The sequence below is a fragment of the Gobius niger genome (genome assembly GCF_951799975.1).
Source record: "Gobius niger genome assembly, chromosome: 24".
NCBI classification, from domain to species: Eukaryota; Metazoa; Chordata; class Actinopteri; order Gobiiformes; family Gobiidae; genus Gobius; species Gobius niger.
The window spans coordinates 15,156,215-15,168,441 of NC_136875.1; the positions used below are offsets into that span (position 1 = coordinate 15,156,215).

Here is a 12,227-nt window from a genome sequence, read left to right on the forward strand (position 1 = left end):
TTGCTGGATTTTTGTGACTTTTTCGCTGGATTTTTGTCACTTTTTTGCTGGATTTTTGTCACTTTTTTGCTGGATTTTTCTGACTTTTTTGCTGGATTTTTGTCATTTTTTGTTGGATTTTTGACAATTTTTTTTGCTGGATTTTTGTGACTTTTTTGCTGGATTTTTGTGACTTTTTTGCTGAATTTTTGTGATTTTTTTGCTGGATTTTTGTGACTTTTTTGCTGGATTTTTGTCACTTTTTTGCTGGATTTTTGTCACTTTTTTGCTGAATTTTTGTGATTTTTTTGCTGGATTTTTGTCACTTTTTTGCTGGATTTTTGTGACTTTTTTGCTGGATTTTTGTGACTTTTTTGCTGAATTTTTCTCATTTTTTTCTGGATTTTTCTCACTTTTTTGCTGGATTTTTCTCACTTTTTTGTTGAGTTTTTGTCATTTTTGTCGCTTTATTTTGCTCACTTATTAGTGCTTTTTTGTTGCGTTGACATCCTTATTTTCTTCTCGTTTTTTGCCCCTGTTTTGTAGAAGCTTTTAGATTTGGATAATTTGGAGAAAACATGGTGTGAGTTAAGAGGTTAGCGTAGCCTGTCTCTGGGCCTGGCCCTCACCTTGACCGTGGGGTAGGTCTTCCAGTTCTTCTCGTTTTTTGACTCTGAACATGGTGGGAGTTAAGAGGTTAGCGTGGCCTGTGCCTGTGCCTGACCCTCACCTTGACCGTGGGGTAGGTCTTCCGGTTCTTCTCGTTTTTTGACTCTGAACATGGTGGGAGTTAAGAGGTTAGCGTGGCCTGTCTCTGGGACTGAGCCTCACCTTGACCGTGGGGTAGGTCTTCCGGTTCTTCTCGTTTTTTGACTCTGAACATGGTGGGAGTTAAGAGGTTAGCGTGGCCTGTCTCTGGGACTGACCCTCACCTTGACCGTGGGGTAGGTCTTCCGGTTCTTCTCGTTTTTTGACTCTGAACATGGTGGGAGTTAAGAGGTTAGCGTGGCCTGTCTCTGGGACTGACCCTCACCTTGACCGTGGGGTAGGTCTTCCGGTTCTTCTCGTTTTTTGACTCTGAACATGGTGGGAGTTAAGAGGTTAGCGTGGCCTGTCTCTGGGACTGACCCTCACCTTGACCGTGGGGTAGGTCTTCCGGTTCTTCTCGCTGGAGGCTCCGGGCAGACCTCCGTGTGACGGGCCTTCACAGCCGTACCGGAACCTGAACCCGCGCTGACCCCGAAGCAAAGACAAAACAGCTCATTTAACAGGAAAACCAGAAGAAGCCGCGATCTTCAGAGTCTGGTCCTCACCTGCTTCGGCTGCTCCGTGATCTGGAGAAAAGGACCGTCCACTGAAGAAGAAACATAGGAGGAACATAGTTAGATAATAACAATAATTATCATTTCACTGAAGCAGCAAAGAAGAAAAGTTTGACTCATTTCCCATTGATGTCACAGGGTCGGCACGGTAACAGTTTCAAATAGTTAACCTTCATCTATGTCACTTCCTGTCGGTGTCCAATCAGGAAGTGAAGATAAAGTTTAGCCAAATCTTAGATATAATTGTGTTTAAGGCTTTTTATTCCATTTTAGAGACACATATGATCTCCTAGGACAGCGATGACAAACATTATATGGGGCAACTCTGGTAGTAAAGTGTAGTAAAGTGCAGTAAAGTGTATTAAAGTGTAGTAAATTGCAGTGAAGTGACTTTACTACACTTTACTGCACTTTCCTACGCTTTACTGCACTTTACTGCAATTTACTGCGCTTTACTACACTATAATACACTTTAATATACTTTACTACACATTACTACACTTTACTACACTTTACTAAAGTGCAGTAAGTGTAGTAAATTGCAGTGAAGTGACTTTACTACACTTTACTGCAATTTACTGCAATTTACTGCAATTTACTGCAATTTACTGCAATTTACTACACTATAATACACTTTAATATACTTTACTACACTTTACTACACTTTACTACACTTTACTACACTTTACTACACTTTAGTAAAGTGCAGTGCAATGTAGTTAAGTGCAGTAAAGTATATTAAAGTGTATTATAGTGTAGTAAAGCGCAGTAAATTGCAGTAAAGTGTAGGAAAGTGCAGTAAAGTGCAGTAAAGTAGAGTAAAGTGCAGTAAAGGGGAAGTGAGAGCCGAGCAGCCGAGCGTTGTGAAACTTGTCCTCGGCTCGAAGACTTTCTCTGTTCAGTCGAGACCGACAGTTTCTGCCTCAAAGCCGCAGCAAAACCTTTATCGTTTTCTCTCACTTTTCAAATCCTCTTTTATTTCCACGAGACGCCGTGACACGTGTGTGAAGTCACGTCACACAATAATAACACGCCAACCAAACTGAGAAAAACTGAGACATTATCTGAATCTCCTGCTGAAATAACGACAGAGAAAAGGCTGTTTTACACCTCGTTAGAAAAATAAAACTCAGGATATTTAAAATAATGCGTTTTGGAAAAATAATTTAATGTCAGAAAAGACTTAAGAACCTCCAGAATAAATAAAGTCTCCGGTTTCTGATCATCGTCTCCACTTTCTGACGCCTTCATGAGGAAATGATCAGAGCACAGTTTATCTGAGCTCAAGAGGAGACTTTCAACTTTGAGACGGTTTCTGTTTCATCTGAATCGGCCTCAGGAATTACAGGGAAACACAGACCGTTACTATAGCAACCGCCTCAGTTTGAACTATAGGTCTTTAGAGGGTTGTGATGTCACGTGAACGCAAACTGTTGTACATGCTAGCTAACACAGAGCTAATATAGAGCTAATATAGAGATAACACAGAGCTAATATAGAGCTAATGCAGAGCTAATATAGAGCTAATACAGAGGTAATATAGAGCTGATGCAGAGCTAATACAGAGCTAATATAGAGCTAACACAGAGCTAATATAGAGCTGATGCAGAGCTAACACAGAGCTAATATAGAGCTGATGCAGAGCTAATACAGAGCTAATATAGAGCTAATACAGAGCTAATATAGAGCTGATGCAGAGCTAATACAGAGCTAATATAGAGCTAACACAGAGCTAATATAGAGCTGATGCAGAGCTAACACAGGGCTAATGCAGAGCTAACACAGAGCTAACGCAGAGCTAATGTCGAGCTAATGCAGAGATAACACAGAGCTAACGCAGGGCTAATGCAGAGCTAATATAGAGCTAATAAAGAGCTAATAGAGAGCTAACACAGAGCTAACACAGAGCTAACACAGGGCTAACAAAGAGCTAATGCAGAGCTAATATAGAGCTGATGCAGAGCTAACACAGAGCTAATGCAGAGCTAATATCCAATCCACTTTATTTATATAGCACATTTTATAAACAAGTGTTTCCAAAGTGCTGCACATAAAATCGGCAATATAGGAATAAAAATAAATAAATAAATATAATAAAATCAAGTGAAACCAAACTATACATTCAGCTAAAACGATAAAATAGTTTAAAACATAAATAAGATGCAAGAATAAAAGAAATGTAATAAAATTTGTTAAAACAATAAAAGAAAATTAAGACAATAAAAGAAAATAAAAGACACAGAGGACCACACAACTCACGCGGTGTTAAAAGCCCGAGAATAAAAGTGGGTTTTAAGACGAGTTAATATAGAGCTAATATAGAGCTAATATAGAGCTAATATAGAGCTAATATAGAGTTAAAGAGTAACTAAACACCAAATCCACTTTTTTTTGCTGATAAACGGTCTAAATGGTTGTTGAATAGAGTTAGCTACATGTCCCAGTCAATATGTTGACATTTGGTGCAAACTTGTTCAAAATCTCACTTTTGTGTCTAAAACCGCATGGTTCGCGCCCCCTACTGGTTTCACGCAGCAACTACATTTGATATTTTGTGGTTGGAGGAGAGTGTGTCCACGGCGTCCACAAAACGTCATCAGTTCTGCCCTGGTTCTGCCTCTGTGCCTCTGTGGCCCCGCCCACACACGCCTCTGTGGCCCCGCCCACACACGCCTCCGCCTCCGTCACGTAGCAACCAGGACACGCGTCGCGCAGTCAAACCAGTAGATGGCGCCCCTGCGATGCTCACACTTCGGCTGAGGTGGTGTAGAGGAATAAATCCCTTAGAAAAGCTACCGTGCGATGCGCTCTCTCTGTTCGCAGTCACTGACAGCGAGCGAGTAGATCTTTTTTTTTTTTTCGTAGGATAGTTGCTACTAGTGACGCGCGGGTTGCGGTTCCACCGTCGTCTTTACAGCAGGTTTTTGGCGTAAATATACGTCGGATTTTCATAAAACAAGCAGCGTTTTGCAGCTTGTGATCCAGAGAACGCTTTTGTGGAGCTCATGTCTCCTGTTTTCCACCGTATGTGCGACTGTGTGACTTCGGTTAGGCCGACCTGTGCTCTTCCTCTCTCCCTCTTGCCCAGCGCGAGAGCGATGACACGCCGGTGCTGTTCATACGGATCATATTTGTAACGCCTAATATTTAATGGTTGCGGGTGCAGGGCGGGGCGGGCTGTAAAAATACGGGCTGGGTCGGGTTAGAACCTGCTCCAAATGCGGGACCCGCGGGTTGAAAAAAAACCCTGACCCGCATCACTAGTTGCTACATCAAGCAATCACAAGTCATGAGATGCACCAACTCTCCTACGAAAAAATAAACCTTGCGCACAGTCGTGACAGCGGTAACAGCCGTCTGTCAGTCCTGTCAGATCGAGGGGCTTGGTCTGAGACTGTCAACAGAGCAGACCCGCCCACACACTCACCCCCCTCGTCTCCCCCAAAGCCTCCGAGACCCCCCCTTTCTCAGCACTTTTTGACTTGTGTTTGTGGGTGGGGAAAGGCTCTGCCACGCCCGTTTAGTTGCACTTTAATATAGAGCTAATGCAGAGCTAATATAGAGCTAATATAGAGCTAACACAGAGCTAATGCAGAGCTAATATAGAGCTAATATAGAGCTAATATAGAGCTAATATAGAGTTAATATAGAGCTAATATAGAGCTAACACAGAGCTAATGCAGAGCTAATATAGAGCTAATATAGAGCTAATATAGAGTTAATATAGAGCTAATATAGAGCTAATATAGAGCTAATATAGAGCTAACACAGAGCTAATGCAGAGCTAATGTAGAGCTAATATAGAGCTAATATAGAGTTAATATAGAGTTAATATAGAGCTAATATAGAGCTAATATAGAGCTAATATAGAGCTGATGCAGAGCTAATGTAGAGCTAATATAGAGCTAATATAGAGCTAATATAGAGTTAATATAGAGCTAATATAGAGCTAATATAGAGCTAATATAGAGCTAACACAGAGCTAATGCAGAGCTAATATAGAGCTAATATAGAGCTAATATAGAGTTAATATAGAGCTAATATAGAGCTGATGCAGAGCTAATATAGAGCTAATATAGAGCTAATATAGAGCTGATGTAGAGCTAATGTAGAGCTAATATAGAGCTAATATAGAGTTAATATAGAGCTAACACAGAGCTAATGCAGAGCTAATATAGAGCTAAAATAGAGCTAATATAGAGCTAATATAGAGTTAATATAGAGCTAATGCAGAGCTAATATAGAGCTAATGCAGAGCTAATATAGAGCTAATATAGAGCTGATGCAGAGCTAATGTAGAGCTAATGTAGAGCTAATATAGAGCTAACACAGAGCTAACACAGAGCTAATGAAACTCAATTAGGCAAAACTAAAAGCCGGGGTAAAGGTCTGAAGCGTCTGAGGAGCTTCCTGTTCTCAGAGGTTTCTGTGGTTCACTGCAAAACTCAGACAGACCGGGTTAACCCCTGAAACTCCTGAAGCTCCTGAAGCTCCTGAAGCTCCTGAAGCTCCTGTCACAAAGATCTCTGAGGTTCAGACCATTCAAGCATCACATCTGTTCTTCTGGAGCTCACAAGGTGTTTAACCTCTCGCATATTCTACATCTTTACCCAAATCTAAGAACTCCTGGAGGGGAACTCACAGCTTCTTGGCCAGAGAAACAACTCATTTGAAAGCTAAGACCTCTTTTTCATCATATTTCCGTTGCATTTTCCTTCACCACTTTGAGAAGTCTTCAGGTTTGGGTAAAGCTGAACTGGAGCCCGGTGCAGGCGGGGATTAAGAGGTTAATGTTGACTGAAACCTGCGGTGACGGAGCTTCTGCCTGACATTTGTGACTGACTGGAATTTCCAAATGTCACCGTCGCCATTTTCTCTGAGTGGGCGGAGAATCTGAATGAAAAGTGGGCGGCGGTTTCGCAGTGACCAGGGTTTAATACATTTGCAGACGCCATTTTCCCCCCATTTATTTATTCTTTTTATTTTTTCACATATTTTCAAAATGTTTGTCTAATCTTTGCAGTCGGGGTGAAACGATGGCCTCACATCGATATAAATCACTTCTAATGAATAATTATTGATTGTTTCGATTTATTGGAGGAAAAACATTAAATGAAAACACAACTACATTGTTTTGACTTCCATATTTTGGGCTATTTTGCAGCGGCGCTGGTGGAACAACAGGGTCATTCTGCTCCAAATCACCCAAATGCACAGAATCTTCCCAGGTGACCCTCTCAGATTTAGATGAAACTTTTGAGTTCCTCCACTTGTGTCATGAACACGTGCAAAGTGATTTGCTCTAACGGCCAATACATGAGGGTGTAGTTTCCCACCTTCTATGGAGCACAAATCTAAAAGCTTTCAGACGATAGGTCAGGGTAACGCTCCAGACCTGCAGATCTAAGCTCGTTCCTTGGTTTTTCTAGTACTTTTTGTAAAAGAAAGTCTTGATGGGACTGAGACACAGGCTGCGTCCGAAACGAGCAGATCGGTCAGAGCTCTGACGCCAAACCGGATGTGCGTCAGCGTCCGCCATGACAAGATGCTTCCGAATTGGGTTGTCAGTGAGGAAGTAGTTAGGAAAAGGAGCCTCAATGCTAACTATCATAGCCACTTTAGCATAGGGACCTCTGATGCTAACTATCATAGCCACTTTAGCATAGGGACCTCTGATGCTAACTATCATAGCCACTTTAGCATAGGGACCTCTGATGCTAACTATCATAGCCACTTTAGCATAGGGACCTCTGATGCTAACTATCATAGCCACTTTAGCATAGGGACCTCTGGTGCTAACTATCATAGCCACTTTAGCATAGGGACCTCTGATGCTAACTATCATAGCCACTTTAGCATAGGGACCTCTGATGCTAACTATCATAGCCACTTTAGCATAGGGGCCTCTGGTGCTAACTATCATAGCCACTTTAGCATAGGGACCTCTGATGCTAACTATCATAGCCACTTTAGCATAGGGACCTCTGATGCTAACTATCATAGCCACTTTAGCATAGGGACCTCTGATGCTAACTATCATAGCCACTTTAGCATAGGGACCTCTGATGCTAACTATCATAGCCACTTTAGCATAGGGACCTCTGATGCTAACTATCATAGCCACTTTAGCATAGGGACCTCTGGTGCTAACTATCATAGCCACTTTAGCATAGGGACCTCTGATGCTAACTATCATAGCCACTTTAGCATATGGCCTCTGGTGCTAACTAACATAGCCACTTTAGCATAGGGACCTCTGATGCTAACTATCATAGCCACTTTAGCATAGGGACCTCTGATGCTAACTATCATAGCCACTTTAGCATAGGGGCCTCTGGTGCTAACTATCATAGCCACTTTAGCATAGGGACCTCTGATGCTAACTATCATAGCCACTTTAGCATAGGGACCTCTGATGCTAACTATCATAGCCACTTTAGCATAGGGACCTCTGATGCTAACTATCATAGCCACTTTAGCATAGGGACCTCTGGTGCTAACTATCATAGCCACTTTAGCATAGGGACCTCTGATGCTAACTATCATAGCCACTTTAGCATAGGGACCTCTGGTGCTAACTATCATAGCCACTTTAGCATAGGGACCTCTGATGCTAACTATCATAGCCACTTTAGCATAGGGACCTCTGATGCTAACTATCATTGCCACTTTAGCATAGGGACCTCTGATGCTAACTATCATAGCCACTTTAGCATAGGGACCTCTGATGCTAACTATCATAGCCACTTTAGCATAGGGACCTCTGATGCTAACTATCATAGCCACTTTAGCATAGGGACCTCTGGTGCTAACTATCATAGCCACTTTAGCATAGGGACCTCTGATGCTAACTATCATAGCCACTTTAGCATATGGCCTCTGGTGCTAACTAACATAGCCACTTTAGCATAGGGACCTCTGATGCTAACTATCATAGCCACTTTAGCATAGGGACCTCTGATGCTAACTATCATAGCCACTTTAGCATAGGGGCCTCTGGTGCTAACTATCATAGCCACTTTAGCATAGGGACCTCTGATGCTAACTATCATAGCCACTTTAGCATAGGGACCTCTGATGCTAACTATCATAGCCACTTTAGCATAGGGACCTCTGATGCTAACTATCATAGCCACTTTAGCATAGGGACCTCTGATGCTAACTAACCGGTGATTAGGAGCTATGTGCCGTCCCATAAGCCACTGCACCAAACCCCCCCACCCCCCTCGCCCCCACCCTCGAGTGATTCATGCACAACCACTGTTGATTGACAGGAGCACATTTAATAATAAAAATAATAATAATTAAAAAGTAAGATTCTGCACAAGCCAAACTTTATAAAAGTGATAAATCCATGTTGTCGTCCTCACAGCTCAGTCACATGTCAGTGTTAACGAGGAAACTCAGGAAACAGATTAAAGCTTTTGTTTTCATTTAGTAGAAACTTAAGCCACATGGATCATTTGCTGCTGTCGCTTTAAGAAACAGCTGCTGAAATAAAATAAGACTAAAGGGAAATGTTTGGATTTATTTTTCTCCTTAAATGTCTTTGTTTGGACACTATGTTGTTGTTGGACACTAGGGGGCGACATGCACTTTTGTTTGGCCTGCACTCCACCAATAACTTTAAAGAAGAAGAAAAACAGCTGTTGGTGATGTCACTTCCCTTTCCCCTGTTTAAGGACGGATTGTTCAAATGCAGCTGAAGCTCTAGTTCACTAACTGTACAGATCTAACAGTCGACCCATGTCAAAGGTTAAGGAGTTAGTTACTCGTGTTAGAGGCTGTGATTTGATGGTTTCAGACGCAGCCAGAAACTCACACAGAGAGAACACACTCTCACCTGTTTGCAGAGACGCGTTCTGAGGCACCGGGAAATGTGGGAAATCCCAGGACTGATCCATCATGTCGAACATCTGCAGAAACAAAGGCTTCATTATCGACACAGCAGACGACACGAGGAGCAGAAGGACTTCCTCTGAGCCGGCGTGAACGTCCAGCCTTCAGCACGTTCTACCACACATGAAGGCGAGACGCAGGAGATATTTAACTAAAACTAAACTTTTACACATTTTTAAGTTCCGTCCATCGTTTCTGAGTTTGTGTCTCAGTCCCATGAAGACTTTCTTTTACAAAAACTACTAGAAAACCAAGGAACGAGCTTCGATCTGCAGGTCTGGAGCGTCACCCTGGCCTAAAGTCTGAAGGCTTTTAGATTTGGGTAAAACTGGAGAAAATGTGCTTGATAAAAGGTGGGAAAAAACGCTGAGTAGAAACAGGCCCGTGTTAAACTTGTGTAATGACGACGCGTTTAGAACAGAGTGAAGAGGCGGCGTCAATAATGTCCCACAAAAGAACAGAACAAAACCTGCCCTCACACGGAGAGCGCGGATGAGATACTTTGAGTTACTTTGAGTTACACTGAGTTACTATGAGTTACTATGAGTTACTATGAGTTACTATGAGTTACTTTGAGTTACTTTGAGTTACTTTGAGTTACTTTGAGTTACTGTGAGTTACTGTGAGTTACTGTGAGTTACTTTGAGTTACTTTGAGTTACTGTGAGTTACACTGAGTTTACTTTGAGTTACACTGAGTTTACTTTGAGTTACACTGAGTTACTTTGAGTTACACTGAGTTTACTTTGAGTTACACTGAGTTACTTTGAGTTACAGTGAGTTACTTTGAGTTACAGTGAGTTACTTTGAGTTACTTTGTGTTACACCGAGTTACTTTGAGTTACTTTGAGTTACTTTGTGTTACACTGAATTACTTTGAATTACTTTGAATTACTTTGAGTTACTTTGAGTTACTTTGAGTTACACTGAGTTTACTTTCAGTTACTTTGAGTTACACTGAGTTTACTTTGAGTTACTTTGAGTTACTTTGAGTTACTTTGAGTTACTTTGAGTTACTTTGTGTTACACTGAGTTACTTTGTGTTACACTGAATTACTTTGAATTACTTTGAATTACTTTGAGTTACTTTGAGTTACTTTGAGTTACTGTGAGTTACTTTGAGTTACTTTGAGTTACTGTGAGTTACACTGAGTTTACTTTGAGTTACACTGAGTTTACTTTGAGTTACACTGAGTTACTTTGAGTTACACTGAGTTTACTTTGAGTTACACTGAGTTACTTTGAGTTACAGTGAGTTACTTTGAGTTACAGTGAGTTACTTTGAGTTACTTTGAGTTACACTGAGTTACACTGAGTTTACTTTCAGTTACTTTGAGTTACACTGAGTTTACTTTCAGTTACTTTGAGTTACACTGAGTTTACTTTCAGTTACTTTGAGTTACACTGAGTTTACTTTGAGTTACTTTGAGTTACTTTGAGTTACTTTGAGTTACTTTGAATTACTTTGAGTTACACTGAATTACTTTGAATTACTTTGAATTACTTTGAGTTACTTTGAGTTACTTTGAGTTACTTTGAGTTACTTTGTGTTACACTGAGTTACTTTGTGTTACACTGAGTTACTTTGTGTTACACTGAGTTACTTTGTGTTACACTGAGTTACTTTGTGTTACACTGAGTTACACTGAGTTACACTGAGTTACACTGAGTTACTTTTGGCTGGGACTGGGCACCGTTAAACAATACCAGTCTGGTATCGAAAAAATTAAATAAATATAGAATCTTTATATTCAAGTTTTGATGCTGTTGTTCATCAAAACTTAAAAAGAAAAACAAAGTGAAAAAAACAAGTTTAAAAAAATCATAAGAATTGGGAAAAACTGGAAAATTGGACAATTTGGGGGGGGGAAATGAAAATTCGGAGCAAAATTAGGGGGGAAAAAACTAGGGATAATAGTAATGATGCCGTCAAAGAGCTCCATAACCTCCTCACAGAGCGCATTTCCTTCAGTTCAGCTTTACCCAAATCTAAATCATTCTTGACTGGAGCTTACAGTACAGGTCAGGGTAAGCTGCAAAACTCATCATCATCCACAAAGGAAATGACCATATTTGGATCACAGCGCCATCTCGTGCTACACGTGGATACCAAACTTGTCAGTGTGAATGAGCTTTGGAAAGAGCAGCGAGACACAGACAGTCCTGGATAAATCTCCACAATGATGATGAGTCAACATTTGATTGAAGAGTTCTTACCGGGTTTGGGCCGTGAAGGTACGGGTCGTCGGCGGCCATCTTTACTGCACAGGAGAGACATGTACGTGTTAATGACAGTTTAATAACACGTTAATAAAGTCTGAGAGAAGGACTGGACGTTCTTCTCCTGATCCCCCTGAAGCTCCCGATCCCCCTGTAGCTCCCGATCCCCCTGAAGCTCCTGATCCCCCTGTAGCTCCCGATCCCCCTGAAGCTCCTGATCCCCCTGTAGCTCCCGATCCCCCTGTAGCTCCCGATCCCCCTGAAGCTCCTGATCCCCCTGTAGCTCCTGATCCCCCTGTAGCTCCTGATCCCCCTGTAGCTCCTGATCCCCCTGTAGCTCCTGATCCCCCTGTAGCTCCTGATCCCCCTGAAGCTCCTGATCCCCCTGTAGCTCCTGATCCCCCTGAAGCTCCTGATCCCCCTGTAGCTCCTGATCCCCCTGAAGCTCCTGATCCCCCTGTAGCTCCTGATCCCCCTGTAGCTCCCGATCCCCCTGAAGCTCCTGATCCCCCATGTAGCTCCTGATCCCCCTGAAGCTCCTGATCCCCCTCAGCTCCTGATCCCCCTGTAGCTCCCGATCCCCCTGAAGCTCCTGATCCCCCTGAAGCTCCTGATCCCCCTGTAGCTCCTGATCCCCCTGAAGCTCCTGATCCCCCTGTAGCTCCTGATCCCCCTGTAGCTCCTGATCCCCCTGAAGCTCCTGATCCCCCTGAAGCTCCTGATCCCCCTGTAGCTCCTGATCCCCCTGAAGCTCCTGATCCCCCTGAAGCTCCCGATCCCCCTGCAGCCACATTTTTGGTGCTTTTTT

At 42.3% G+C, this 12,227-nt stretch overlaps 1 protein-coding gene across 1 annotated transcript in view; it reads right to left on the reverse strand.

Moving 5' to 3' along the window:
• nfkb1 (nuclear factor of kappa light polypeptide gene enhancer in B-cells 1) overlaps positions 1–12,227 on the reverse strand; it is a 51,615-nt gene that overhangs the window by 36,037 nt on the left and 3,351 nt on the right. Inside the window, exons 2-5 of the mRNA XM_079582358.1 lie at positions 11,417–11,460; positions 9,145–9,217; positions 1,293–1,333; positions 1,114–1,212 (exon numbers count right to left, since the gene is read on the reverse strand). Of these exons, the coding sequence (XP_079438484.1) occupies positions 1,114–1,212; positions 1,293–1,333; positions 9,145–9,217; positions 11,417–11,455 (252 nt within the window). The 5' untranslated portion in view covers positions 11,456–11,460. The remainder of the gene's footprint in view (positions 1–1,113; positions 1,213–1,292; positions 1,334–9,144; positions 9,218–11,416; positions 11,461–12,227) is intronic.